The 14918-nt window shown below is 49.2% G+C and overlaps 1 protein-coding gene across 5 annotated transcripts in view; it reads right to left on the bottom strand.

Moving 5' to 3' along the window:
- Window positions 1-2057: 2057 nt before the first annotated feature.
- GRHL1 (grainyhead like transcription factor 1) overlaps window positions 2058-14918 on the bottom strand; it is a 56846-nt gene continuing 43985 nt past the window's right edge. For 4 of the 5 annotated variants that reach the window (XM_047845236.1, XM_047845234.1, XM_047845237.1 and 1 more), the window contains 7 exons: window positions 13564-13651; window positions 11958-12097; window positions 10848-10885; window positions 8822-8913; window positions 8400-8485; window positions 4914-4978; window positions 2058-3776 (listed from right to left, as the gene is read on the bottom strand). In XM_047845236.1, the coding sequence (XP_047701192.1) occupies window positions 3662-3776; window positions 4914-4978; window positions 8400-8485; window positions 8822-8913; window positions 10848-10885; window positions 11958-12097; window positions 13564-13651 (624 nt within the window). In that variant the 3' untranslated portion in view covers window positions 2058-3661. The remainder of the gene's footprint in view (window positions 3777-4913; window positions 4979-8399; window positions 8486-8821; window positions 8914-10847; window positions 10886-11957; window positions 12098-13563; window positions 13652-14918) is intronic. The other variant, XM_047845235.1, reaches the window with a different exon arrangement.

Here is a 14918-nt window from a genome sequence, read left to right as displayed (position 1 = left end):
CTCCTTCTGTGATGGCGGAACCTGGCCTGGGCGCCCTCCAGTGGGCTCGGATCAGGTGACGATCCTGGCGTCAGACAGGACCGTGCAGTCAGGAGCCAGAGCACATCCAAAGGATGGCGATAAATGAAAACGTTTGCAGAAAAAAAAAAAAGGGGGGGGCGCCTGGGTGGCTCAGTCGGTCGAGCGTCCGACTTCAGCTCACGTCATGATCTCACGGTTCGTGAGTTCGAGCCCCGCGTCGGGCTCTGTGCTGATGGCTCAGAGCGTGGAGCCTGCCCACTCATATTCTGTCTCTCTCTCAAAAATAAACAAACATTAAAAAAAAGTTTAAAAAAAAATAAAACTAAAAAAAAAAAAAAGAAAGAAAAGGAAGGAAAAACTAGTCCACTATTTGTAAAACCGTCTCAGGAGTAGCCTCCGTTGCCTGAGGGAGTCATGTGTGGCCGTGGAGAGACCACCCACGCTTCTCTCTGGGGAGCGAGATAAGGGAGAGGTAGGAAATCTCTGAGAGAAATCTTCCATTGGAGCTCAACATTCACTCTAATGGCTTATGTTTTTCTTTTTCTTTTTTTAATGTTTATTTTTGAGACAGAGACAGAGTATGAATGGGGGAGGGTCAGAGAGAGGGAGACACAGAATCTGAAACAGGCTCCAGACTCCGAGCTGTCATCACAGAGCCCCACGCGGGGCTCGAACTCACGGACTGTGAGAGATCGTGATCGGAGCCGAAGTCGGATGCTTCACCGACCGAGCCACCCAGACGCCCCTATGTTTTTCTTTTTCTTAGCCTGTGTCACATTCACAGTAAGAGGACTGAGACAGAATTTGGCTGAAAGATTTGAAGGGCTAAACTTCTTTGGCTAAAGAAGTTCAGGGCCAAGTGCGTGTGAGACCGAAGAGACGTGAATGGGGAGGAACCACCCGTGTGCCTGCTGTTACCCTACACCTGCTGGGCCAGCCCTCGGGCGTGGGTTTAAGGTCTGACTACATCTCGTGCTGACTGGGTGGCCTGGATCTGCCACACATCGGTGACCAAATTTGCAGGCGAGAGGCCAGTATCGCCAACACTGGATGACGCTGCTCACCGCTTCCCCCAGAGTAGCCGGAGGGACGGAAACCAGGTGCAGAGTGCTCTCTGCGGGGTCCCACCAAGACGCAGTCCCACATCTGCCTTCTCCTGGGACTTCCTCCCTGCCGACTCTTGTCCGCCTCACGGAACCCCCTTCTGGGCGCTCTCTCAGGGACTTCTGCTTCACTGACGGTCGCCTCGTTAAACAGACCACGCCGACTCCGTGGCCTGCTGCTCCGGGTCCAGCCCGGACTGCCTTGTGAGCTTCTGACTTATAAACAGCCTCTCTGCTAACTGACAAAGGGAGAAAGAGACGCAGCTGCGTGCGGGAAGGTCAGGGAGCAGAAGGGAACCCGGGGAGCTCCCTGGAGCCTTGGTAAACGTGGAGTCCGGCGAAAGGCTCGGAGTCCGGCTCTGGGGCCGCTGAGTGACAGGGGCGGAGTCTGCCCCTAGATTCTCCACTTGCGGCCCAAGGACTAACGTGAACAACGAATAGGTATCACGGGAGATCCAGCAGGCAGTTCGCGTCATTAATCCGATCATGTATTCGTTAGAAATGTATTTTAGTGTCCCTCACATTCAGGCCCTGGATTCCCTGAATAAACTCCTGACAGCTGTTTGATTCAGAGCGTCTGACGAACTGAAACATTATCGGCAGATTTTTTTAAACCAAACATGCTCTGTTAAGCTTTTAAAAAACTAAGAACCCTTGGGATTTTGGGTCTCGAAGCGTCTACCTTCGGCTTTAGTGGTTACGTTTTGGTAACAGTGGCAATCGTTCGGGGCTCCCTTATTTAACAGTTACTTGGGTCATTTCAGACACCTGTACGGAAAAATTAAGCCGAAGGGAAAAGAGGACTCTCCGTTTGAGAAACGAGGAGAGAAGGCTAGGGAGGTTCTTCTCAGCCCCACGAGGTTACGATCTCACACCGCGCGTTAGCGAGTAACGGAAGGGTAAAGGGAAATGGAGTTGACAGGAAGTGACATCTTACGAAATAGATATACAAAATTTAATCCCTTTGGTTTAAAATGCATCTTCGGTGATACAGTGAAAAACAACAAACAAGACAAAAATTAATTTCATAACACAAAATATAAAATAGTCATGACCCGTGTCCCATGGTATCTTATCTTAGAAAACCAGCAATTTAATTTAGTTCACATACTTCATTAGGACAGTTTAACGTAAAAATGCAACTACAAGCCCTACTTACACAAATGACCTACTCTAGCTCCCTGAACCTGGATACCCGTGATTGTACTCGTTATAAAATTACACTCTTTAGTACATTTATATATTTCAACACGTGTACAAATTGTTCCCCTGCCAGAGTAATACAGTCTCATGCACTCATGAGTGCTTTCCAGAATGGTCTGCAGCACACAAGGTGCTCGAAGCCCGAAGGCGCTGGAACACGATGAACTAGGAATCACTTCGCGTAACAGGAAGATGAGGAAGGACTCCATTTGGGGTCGTATCACCGAGGCCACGATAATCGCAGCATGTGTTAGGATTGCTGCGTGTTCACTCGCGCGGGGACACACGATTGAGAACGGCATACGCAACAGACGGGAAATGCGCTGGCGTTCTTCCTTTGCTTCGTTCGTTAGGGCAGAAATCCGAATAACCAACCGCATTCTCAAAGAGCAAACAGAATCTCTGCCGTTTGGGCAGGTTTTGCCGTGCTCTGGGATGACTGCTGTTGGCGAGGACGCAGACGAGGCGTTTTGGTGAGTTCCACCAAGCACAGGACTCGGTCTGCTTGGTAGACGTTACCAAAAATAACTTAACCTTTCGTTTAGGGAAAGTCTGCAAGGTAGACCTTGTTGCATCTCTTTGCTGTATGTACAGACACCGTATTTATATATTATCCATTTGTATAAGACACGTATATACACATTTACAGACACAGGCCTTCAAAAACGTATTGCACTTATATACAATGCAGGGTTAGCTTAACCGATTCACACTGTCACCCATTTAGGTTCTTCATGAGAAAGGCAGGTGATATGTTCAAGAAAGTTGCACGGGGAGATTTCAGGAACATGCCCTACTCGAGTAAACATTTTCTGGAGGCGGAGAGGCTGAGGGAGAAAGGGCGCACCCCCCCCCCCCTTGGGGCGCCGCTCCCCCTACCCTGAGGCAGTCGGTCACGCTGAGCTCGGGCAAGGGCACAGCACCCTGAAAGCCAAGCCCGCTGCCTTTTCTGACTTGCACTGGTGAGCAGGCCCACTAACATTGAAGAGACAAATATTCCAGTATTTTTATATAAATAACGTAGCAGATATTCTAAAGGTTCCCAGAGAGTCTATTAAATCTTGGAATAAAGGTTTCACTTTTAATCCTAAGTATCTATATCAGAAAATTCAAACACGATGGCATATGGATTCCTCGGCTGCCTGAAAAACGCCAGTGCGGCGTGTTGAACGCTATCTACCAGCCAAACGCAACGCCGTCTCCAACTCGAAAGGAGTCCCTTCCACCGGCATCCGCCCACGCCTGCGATGCACCTGCTTCCGGTGGGTAAGACCTACGTGAGACCTTCATGAACTCGCTGGGGGGGGGGGGGGGGGGGGGGGGGCGGTGTGCCCTTAGATCTCAGTGAGGGTGAGTTTGTACGACCCCCCCACTTCCTCGATCTGCAGCTGGAAGGTGTCTTCATTGGAGTAATGCTTCACGATGTTGTCGTCCATGTTCACCAGAATCCTGGAAGACGAGCGAGACCCTTGTGCTCATCCCTGCCCGACTGCGAGCCAGACCCGGTTTCCCAGTCAGCGCTGCCGCTTACTGGCTGCAGCACAGGAGGTGCGTCATTTACAAAAGCTCCCCAAGCCTCGATCCCCTCATCTGTGGAACGGGGGTAACCACGGTGCCTACCTTGAGGGGCTCAAGTAAAGCGCTTATAACAGTGCGGGGCCCGGGGGAAAACAAACCGCGCCGGCCTCTTCCCTGTTACCACTTCAGCACGTGGTCACGACTCGATACGCAGGAGCCCTCGCAACACACGAACCACGTCTGCGGGAGCAGCACCGCGCCGGGCCGGCTTCCCAAGGCCCATCTGGTAAAATTAACCTACGGGATCTGGAGCCACGGCTCCCTGACAAGTCATCTTCCCTGGCAACAGATCCCCAAAGTTTAACGGAACTGCTAGTAAGTCCAACGCTCCCTGGTAGGCCCATCGAGAAAGTTCCAATTAGGACCTGCCTTAGAATTAAGCCACACTCGGCTTACCCGTGTCAAACGGCACAGACGCTCAAGTGAAACGGGACTAAAAACGTTCATTTCTGGACGAGGCAGCAACGTCCCGTGACTGAAAACACGATCCAGGACAGGAGAATACAGAAGGAGCAGAGACTGAGCCGGGACCAGGGCCTTGGCACTGACCTCTGCCCGACTGTGGCCGCGGCTCAGGCTCTCTGCCCCTCAGCTGCCTTGCGTGTGAACTCCTGACTTACTGAACATCACACCAGCTCAGAGGGCAGTGTGGGAACTTAGCGTGCGAGGTGCCCGATCGGGTGCCTGCCTCACGATGAGGGCTCAGTTAGCGGGGGTAGCGACCGTGGTTACCCTTCCTAAATCTCGACCTGGGCTCTGGGATCCGGAGCCATTTCACTGCTGCCAAGCAAGGCAAGAGCACACAAAAATTTTGCTTGGAAAAAAAGATCCACAAAGTTGTCTCAGAAAGGTAGATCAATTTCGTGTGGATAACTTAAGAAAAAACACATCCTCGCATTCACGTCTGTACAACTCTTTCTAGGCTGGGCACAAACGCACGTGAATAGCGTCCATGTGACGTGAGACTGATGTTATATACAGGGAGGAGAAATGCCAGTTAATGCTTACCCTTTTTTACATTTCTTGAATATTTTCCCAATCTTGTCATGGGGCACATCATACTTGTCTGAGATCTAAAAGAACCAAGAAAAATAATTACAAAATGCTAATCTCATGGCTTTAAAACACAAACTATAAATACTGTGCCCAGTCACTCAGCTTTCTGTCTTTCAAAAATGCACGTGCAAAGACATACACGAAACCACGCATATCCCCGGGGGGTGGGGGCGGGGGCGTCACCTGCCTTTGGAGGGGCTGCAATCAGGTGCCTGTCACTTCCCCCCAGTTTGCTGAAGTCCCCAAGTGTCCCGTATGGTCATCCTTTTGGAAAACGAACACTTTGTAGAGAGCTTTAGGTTTATAAACAATTGAGCAGAAAGCACACAGCTGCACACCCACCAGACCCTGGGTGCCACCATCTCACGTCCCTGCGGGGCTTTCGTCGTCCGTGAGGAGCCAACATCGCTCCAGCATCATAACTAGCATCCGCAGTTCCCATTAGGTTCACACTCTACGGCTTTTGAGAAGCGTGTAAGGGCACGCAGCCACACCGTCACGAGTATTCTGATCGAGTGTAGAAATCAACACAAGTGACTGTCCTCATCAGCAGAGACCCTCCCTTCGAGTACCACGGGACGCGGTGACGACTGACGAGCGTCCGGCACAAAGCAGGAGTTCGCTTCCAGAAGGAAACAAACATTTCAATGTCCCACAGCCCACAGGAAACGTCCGAGTCCCTGATCACAAGCCAGGAAGGGCGCCTCGGCCAGATCTACCCGAGGCCTCTCCAGGGAGAACACAGACTTTCACAAAACCATCAGGGCTCCGGCCACTGTGGCTGCAGCCGCTGGGGTGGGGCCCTCCGCCCCTCCCGGGCCCCAGCTCCCCCACCCCCCTTGCTACCATCGGCGAGGGTCCACACGCAGCAGGGAAATCAGTACAGGGTCAAGTCTGCAGGCTTCCTACGAGCGCCCAGAGGCTATCTTGAGAGAGAGAGGATGAATTAATCCAAGGATGAGCTGACTCCGTCTGGGCCAAATGCTTTATTCAGAATTGTGCAGACCACCCCTAAACTGGGGCCACAGCTGACCTTCCATACGAAGAGCAGAACTCAAGGCGGCACGAAGAAAGGCCAGGAGGCCAGCCTTCGGACCGCTGTCGGGCTCACAAAACACCCCTTTCGGCCCACTCGTACAAACAGATCCACTTCCCTTTGTTTTAAAAGAATGATCAATGTTTATCTTTCAATTTTTTTAATGATTTTTTTAGAGTTTATTTATTTTGAGAGAGCGAGAGAGCGAATCCACGAGCAAGGGAGGGGCGGAGAGAGAGGGAGGGAAAGAGGGAGAGAGAGAGAATCCCAAGCAGGCTCCGCGCTGCGGACGCAGAGCCTAATGCAGGCCTCGGACTCGCAAGCCGTGAGATGGTGACCTGAGCCGAAGTTGGACGCTTAACCGACTGAGCCACCCAGGCGCCCCAAACAAATCCACCGCTTTTCTGTATCACTGGCTAGTAATTCCTCGGGTGTTTGTGGAACATCCATTAGGAAACCCCAGCCCCAAGAGGCACGTGACACTGACACATTCTCTACGGGCTACAAGCAAGTTGTATCTACACCGTAAAGTCTCAACCCTTCTCATTTCTTCTCTCTCCATAATTAGGAGTTTGCGTGGTTCTAAATGAGGAAGGGTTACCAGAAGACAAGGTAAGAAAGGGTAACCGAGGAGAAATCGCAGGAAGCTGAAAAACAACACAGAGCAGAGGCTAACGGTGGCACTGGCTGTGGTGGGGGAAGGCAATATGCTGAGAGATGCCTCTGAGCTCAGGGACCCCGAGAGACCGTGGTTCCCCCAGTCCTCGTCCCTGTACCCCGCCACTTTCTTTTTCTTCACTGCATTTATCAGTGCCTGGAAAATTACTTATTAGTTTCTTTGCCCATTTAAAAAATTTTTCTTTTTATTTTAGAGAGAGAGAGGGCACATGTGAACCAGGGAGAGGGGCAGAGGGAGGGAGAGAGAATCTTCAGCAGGCTCCACACTAAGGGCTCAATCCCATGATCCTGGGGTGATGACCTGGGCCGAAATCAAGAGTCAGACGTTCAACCTGCCAAGCCACCCAGGCGTTCCTTCTTTGCCTATTTTATTGTCCCCACCTTCCTAACTAGCACCCAAACTCCATTTGGCAATGTGTCACTTAACTCTTGTAACTCGAGAAGCCAGAACACTATCTGGCATAAAGCAGATGCTTAACAAATATTGTTCATTGAATTGAGCGCACCGCAGCTGTCCGGAGAACCAGAGGAAACAGGTTTCTAGCCCAGTTACGCACATGCTCTGAGCTCAAAGATGCCTATGACCTACAGGGGGCTGATAAATATCAGGATACAGTGTAGATTCCTTGGATTTTGTCCTGGAGCAAAAAGCCAAAATGGGCTCCTTCTCAGGCCATCTCTTGCTGAAGTCCCAGAAGGCCCGGCTGGGGTAACTTTATTCACTGCTGAGGTCTTGTGAGAAAGACTTATGGTCATCACCGGCTACATGTCTAGATTTTCAAAAATAGGCTTTGGGTGAGGACTTGACATAAGCTCCGTCGTTCCCCAGGATCGGGCGTTTCAAAGGTCGACCAAGGAGCCACTGTTTTTATGTATGAAATTTTCCAAGATCTCTATTTGATTAGAAATAATTTTTGTCAGTGTCTAAATGGTTTGTTAAATGGCAATCTGCTTTTAACCAAGTATATAACAAACTACGACACGGATCAGGGTGCCCGGGTGGCTCAGTCGGTTAAGAGTCCGTCTTTGGCTCAGGTCACGATCTCACAGTTAGTGTGAGTCCCCCATCAGGCTCCATGCTGACGGTGTGGAGGCTGCTTCGAATTCTCTCTCTTCCCCGCCCTCTCCCTACTCCTTCCCCCGCTTGCACTCTCTCAAAATAACTAAACCCAAAAAAAGAGTAGAATGGTTAAGAAAACAAACAAACAAGCAAAAACCACTGCACCGACCATCGCAAAAGCACTCGATTCAGGGGGCGCCTGGGTAGCTCGGTCGGTTGAGCATCCGACTTCAGCTCAGGTCACGACCTCACGGTGCGTGAGTTCGAGCCCTTGCATCAGGCTTGCCGCTGACAGTGCAGAGCCTGCTTGGGGTCCTCTGTCCCCCTCTCTCTCTGCCCCGCCCCCAAATATATAAAACATTAAAAAAAAAAAAAACCCCAAAAACAAAAGCACTCAATTCAGTTCAGTAGACATCACTCAGAGGTTACCGTCTGCCAACTAGTCTGCTGGGTGAGACCCTGTGAGACCCAGCGGGGATGGCCCGGCAGATGACTCAGGGCCATGCGTGGCTGGATGAAATGTGGGCTGTGCCACACAGCACAGGCTGCAGAGATTTCAGCATAACAGAGAATCTGGAAGGTCTGATAAAATTTGTTTCAGAGAAAACTTCTACTTAAGCGGGTTTTACTTTTGAAAGAGGGTTTCCAAGTTTCCACTACTTACGGCCTCCATCAAGCCTTTCAAAGACGGAGTCTTAAGCATCAGGGCATCAAAGACTTCCTCTGACTCCTTCCGCACATACAGCAGCACTAATTCCCAGCCAGGAGTACAGCAGGGGGGAGAGAGAAAGGACACGGTTATTCATACGAGCAAAATAAGAGACTCTGGAGAGCGGCTGAAATAAAAAGAGGCCTCTGCATCAGGAACAGTAAACATGAACCAAAGTCAACTCCATCTTGAGGAATGTGGCTCTCAGCTTCTTGGAACTCTGCTAGAAGCCCAAGCTTCAAGCCAAGGGCTGGCCTGATGGAAGAATGCTCGAGAAAGTCAAGCCAGACAGGGTTGGTTTGAGCAATTCATGCTTTTGACGGAGTCAGAATTCACTTCTAACTGAAAGCTCCCACAAGAAACGTGCACCAACGCACCTCTCTTTGGTTCTTCCACCCGAGTCAGCTTAGCAGGAGTTGGAATGGCAAAGTCATCCTCTGATCCGTACGGACCCCTTTTCAAGTTAGACCTGCAGGCAATCCAAACGAGGCAATCAGTGATGCCGACTGAAAACATCGCTTTCGGGAACAAAAGAGAGATTTAGGGTACGTCACCGAAGTTTAGATTTAACATGACCTTGGTTCTTTACCTGGCCCAGCTTCCTCAGTCTGTGGATGAAAACCTGAGGCCCAAGGGAAGACAGTGACTGAACCAGCTCACACAACTTAATGGCAGAGCTGGGACTATACTCAGGTCGCCTGCCAGACACCCTCCATCGCTCTCACACTAGATCGAGCTGCCTTCACAGGAACGCAGGGCTTCTTTTCAGGAAACATTTTATAGAGGGGGTAGGACCTGAGATACGTACATCAAGGTGCTAACAGAGGAGAGAACACGTCAACCAAGGGGGGAAGTGTAGCCACAGAGCCGGGCTGGCTAAGATACGATGCTCTGCAGGAAGACAAATCCAGAAGGCTGGACTCTACTATGGAATACCTTGATCATCTGGCTATAAGGAACTTCCGACTTAATGCTGCAGGCATTTAGGAAACCTTTCAAAGGTTCGAGAGACGAGAATGCTGCACTCAAAGCGTGTGTGTGGTGGAGACTGGAGGGGACTCCAGGACCCGCAGCAGAACCTGGGACAGGACCCTGGAGACCATCGCAGCATAAAATCCCAAAGGGTCAGAATACAGTAGTGTCTGTGCAAAGAAAGAGGGGAAGGAGACACCGCTGAGGAGGGGGGTCTGGGGGCGCGGGCAGTCAGGGCCCGAGCGGACCAAGGAGGGCGCCCGTGTGCCGGGGGAGGCGGGTGACAGCAACGGCGCGAGAGTCAGGAGCACACCCAGGGCCGGGCTCCCTCTGGAGAAGGAGCAGGTTCTCAAGCTGCGAAGGGAAAACACAAGCACCTGGAAGACATCGTGCCTGAAGGCGAGGAAGGCGCTCCAGGAGCTGGGGGGAGGGTCACGGCAGGGGACCCAGGGGCGGCTTGAAGGGGTCCGCCGACCTACTGCGACAGTGTGAGCAAGTAAATGACGTGCGACTTGTTGAATAAAGTTGGAAACCAGGAGCCCGTACCGATATAAGGAAAAAAATGAATACATTCGAAGTCTGATGAGGAATGAGATCTTTAAAAGCCACAGAGCACCTCCCCACAAACCACTGATTACAAAATAGCTTCGTGGGTCAGGGGGGAAGCCTGGCAGACGCGGCCTTGATCCAGTGATCCGAGTGAACAGCACGAGCAGGGGGTAACACGGAAACTATGCCACCTGACAGGACGCACAGAGGACGCACCATTATGTCTGGGAAATTCCTGCCGAGGTGCAGAGTCATCTGAATCTAATCATGAGAAAACAACGAACAAACCCAAACTGAAGGACATTCTAAGCAACGGGTTTCTAATCTTCAGAAGTAGTGGGTCAGGAAAGTCAAGGAGAGACTGGACTGTCTGAGGCTGAAGGAGACAACTGAATACACGGGGTCGGAATCGGATCCTTTTTTGCTATAAAGGACATTATTGGAACAACCGGCAAAACTCGAATGAGGAACGAGGACTGGCTGGGACTAAGGTCTCGTTAATATCCCGACTCTGTTATGTGGGAGACTGTCCTCGTTTGCAAGAAATACACACGTATTTAGGAATGGTGGGTCACCGAGTTTGCAAAGGACTCAGGAAAAAATTAGTTCTTTGTAGTATACTTGCAATTTTTCTGTAAGTTTGAGATTGTTTACAGATAAAAAGAACCTGTTAAACAAAACAGGGGCGCCTGGCTGGCTCAGTGGGTTAAGCATCCAACTTTGGCTCAGGTCATGATCTCGACGTTTGTGAGTTTGAGCCCCGCAGCGCAGAGCCCGCTTTGGATCCCCGCCCCCTACCCTCTGTCCCTCCCCTGCTCATGCTCTCTCTCCCTCTCTCAAAAATAAACATTTAAACAAAATAAAACAAAACAGAAGCCTTACCCTTCACCCTCCAGTTCTTCTGAGGCCAGAGGAAGGACCTAAAACCAAAAAAATAGACAGCTTTTCGAGTATATGCTCAAACTATTTCAGGCCATTAAGTGACTTATTCCTAAATGAAAATAATTTTGAATTTGACCAACCTCGTACACCATCCTTTAGCCTTATTTTTCAATTACCAGATTCTTACAGGTATCCGGAACTCCTCTAAGCCAGCGGCTGGGAAACTATGGCCCACGAGCCGAGTCTGGCCCGATGCCTGTTTATGTAAATAAAGTACGTAGTGGCAAACAGCCACACTCAGTCACTGGCACGTTGTTTATGGCTGTCTTGGCACTGCAACGGCAGAGCTGAACAGTCACATCAGACACTGTGTAACCCCAAAAGCCTGCAATATTTACTATTTGAGCCTTTACAGAGAAAGTTGGCTGACCCCCTGCTCACCAGAAGCTTCTCATTAGAAACTGGATACACCGGCAACGCCCCCCACCCCCACCCCAGAACTCTAAATAAAGTCATGAGCCCAGAGAAATCTGGGCACCAAGCGCACGGCAGGGTCTCTTCTGCCTACTTTTTTGAGCTCTGCACAGAAAGCGGGCTCCACTCTATGCAAGCTGTTATCTCTACGAAGCTTCTGCTCAAAGCAGGGTGTGGCTAGTTTCACATTAGTTGCCAAGATCCGGCGATCCATTTGCCAACTGCGATTCAGTAAACCAAAACCACGAAAAGAGCCTTTGGGCGTTCTTTCTGGCCTTAGGGCCTCTACCCTGGGGACTCCTCTGGCTTTTCCTTCCTGCCCAGAACCACACGAGTTAAATCCACAAGATCACAGACTCAGGCTTCAAATTATGTTACTATTCCAGCATCTTTAAATGAACAAAGATACAAATACGCAGGTACAGAGTGAAGTTGACGCTGACGGGCTTGGTCCTGCATTTCTGTCAACAGTGCTTACACACACTTCCCAACTGAATGTTCCAGACAGCTGACCCGAAACACTGGTCAAACCTCGCTAAATTTTGGCCTCCGTTTACAACGAACGCCAAAGACCTTCTCTGTGTCGAGTCTCAGTTCCTCACAACCGCCCCGGGATCCGGGATCCTGGTTACTTACGTGAGTTCCCCGCTGAAGGTTGGCAAAGTGCACATCGGGAATGAAAAGGACAGGCTGAGTGTCCAGATCAACAAAGGGTTTGAAAACCGTGATATCCATTCGTTTGTGAGAGGGAAGCAGCGGCACTTTGACGTCGGAAACTGAAAAAGAAAAAAAAAAAAAAACGCGGACACCCTGGTCAACAGCTTATATACACAGACTAGATACAGGCCACAGAGCACTTTGCTCAGATTTAAGAAACTTAAACTGCAGCACTATATAAGGTACGGGTCACGTCGCCTAAACAAAGAAGAAAAGCACGGTTTACGTGAAGAAATATGTTGCTTGTATTTATACTACAATCAACTGAACGTCTTACCAAAATCAGAGAAAAGCCTATTTTTAAATATAGACAGACACATAAAGAAAATTTGAAGCAGCATGTTTAATTTCTGTCTGAAAGGCTAAAGCTTAAAACTGCATACACATAACTCAGAAGTAATTTCACCTTAGCTATCCTGATTAAACAGCTGACATTCTAACAGCAATGCACTCTGGTCTTTCAGAGCCTACCACACCTTTAGACCTCCAACTTGACCTCAGAACTTAACCTTAGAGAAGCTCAAAATAAGTATGACTGTCTAGGTTTTTTATTTATTAAATTGTAGACTCCGTTTTCCCCTGTCATCTGCTCTGCAGTGCTCGGTGATGAGCTCTCCTGGGTGTCTGTACGTGGATGCCGGTCGGGGGGGCCTGACCAATGTGCTACGGGGCAAATGTCTGCTGAGCCAGACAGACTGTTCAGAGACCAGGTGCTAGCGGCCCACATACTGCCGATGGAACACTACTGCCACAGAGCAGCATTTTCTTCCCCTTGTAGTTGAGGGATACAGGATTTTGTGAATATGAACACTGGTTACAACATGGAAGGAAGGAAGGAAGGAAGGAAGGAAGGAAGGAAGAGAGGGAGGAAGGGAGGGAGGGAGGAGGAAGGGAGGGAGGAAGGAAGGGAAGGAAGGAAGGAAGGAAGGAAGGAAGGAAGGAAGAAAGGGAGGGAGGGAGGAAGGAAGGAAGGAAGGAAGGAAGGAAGGGAAGGAGGAAGGAAGGGAGGGAAAAGGAAGGGAGGGAGGGAGGGAGGGAGACAGAAAGACAGAAAGACAGAAAGACTGAAAGCAAGCAAGCCTTTCCAGTGAAATGTCCAAACAGGAGCCCTACAGATTCTAAAATGTTAGAATACTGTATATAGGAAAACGACACTCATTCAGGAGTAAGACGTCCTGAATTCTCAAGGGCATTAGCGTTATTCTTCAAAATCTAGACAAGTCCCAATTTTATCATCAGCTATTCAGATAGAATATGTGTTATTTTTCAGGACTGGAATCAGCAACCCGAACTAAAACTAACAGCCAAAATAGTCTGAACTCTGGAAAAACTCAAGAATCCTCTCCCGTGGTTCCGCAAGAAAATCCCTTAGTTCGGCCATTCGGCTGGTTTTGTAACTGGTAAAGGAAGCAATGCTACCACTTCCCAGTACTACGTATCCATGATTATATGTTCTGCTTGAAAACACAGTGGCCATTCTGAATGCAAAAGGTCTGAAACACTTGGCGGAAACGTTTCTACTTACAGGCATTCAACTGGGAGCTGGGGTCAGTACACTTGCCTTTTCTTTTGCTTTGCTTTCGTTCTTCATCCCTGATTTTCCTTTCAGCTCCCTATAGGTCAAGAGAAGACAAGGCACGATTCTTTATCTGATCCTCTTTAAAATACTGAACCCTAACCTGACTAATGGGGGGAAAAAAAAATCTCTGGAGATGAGCGCTATTACTTATTATATTCATGGAGCTTATAGCGGTTTCCTCTAAAAAGCCTGTTCTTAAAACTATGCGTAACTATGTGAAACCATGGGGAAACATTTACTTCAAAACCCAATAAACAAAGCCAAATCCCCTCCATAATGCATGTGGTCAGGTTAAATGAAAAGCTGAGAAAATCTGCTAATGTACCACATTGCCTTCAAGAACATCAGAGACTGTTCCCATTGTCTGGCACACAAGCTGACCCCTGCTTCGAGTGTACGTCCCTACGCGGGCAATGACATCACTGGAAGCTGGGATCCTGTCCAAGGACCTGGCGTCAACCGAACGACAGATCTGACCGCTCTAACTCACAAGCGCAAGGATTTAACCAGAAATCTGCATCATCACTTCAAAGAGAAAAAGCGGACTCCTCGTCCGATAGAGGGAGCATATGTACACGACGCGTATCGATTATACGAACGGCGGTGCCATGCAGTTGAACCCGCAAAAATAAAAACCCGTGTTACTAACAAACATGACCTGAAATTAAGCAGGTCAGTATAATAAAAAACATAACTACTAATTAATCATTTGACTTCATCTGGTAGCATTTATTTCTGGGTGGCATAGGTTTCTTTACCGAGTCACCCAGTTAAATATGAACAAGTAGCTTATTTTTCTGAAAATAAATTCCCTGACAGCAAAGAGAGCCAATAAAAATCATCCCACGGATCTTGGCGCTATTATATAATAAAACCACGTTTAAAAAACCAAACACAAACCCCCTCCTGACTCTTCTAGAAGGTGTTAATATACTAACATATTGGTAAACACACAACCTGCTTTTCGAAACATTGCCATGTGACGCCGATCCTTCGAGAAACACCACCTTCTCGACATGGACACACAGGTAAATAAGTCTGCTCTCCCCGCACCGTTGTACAGAGTTGGTCTGTGTCGTTCTCGGTCCCTTCCAACAGTTTAACAATAGCTCCATTCTGATGATAAATTACACTTCCCAAAAGGTGGTTTTAAAACAATAGGACGGCTCCTCCCATAGTCATCAGATACCTCCATAAAGAATACGGGACTTCTGGGGCGCCTGGGTGGCTCAGTCGGTTGAGTGTCCGACTTCAGCTTGGGTCATGATCTCACAGTCTGTGGGTTCGAGCCCCACGTCAGG

This window comes from Prionailurus viverrinus, unplaced genomic scaffold (assembly GCF_022837055.1).
Source record: "Prionailurus viverrinus isolate Anna unplaced genomic scaffold, UM_Priviv_1.0 scaffold_33, whole genome shotgun sequence".
NCBI lineage: Eukaryota > Metazoa > Chordata > Mammalia > Carnivora > Felidae > Prionailurus > Prionailurus viverrinus.
This window is presented reverse-complemented; position numbering and strand designations above follow the sequence as displayed.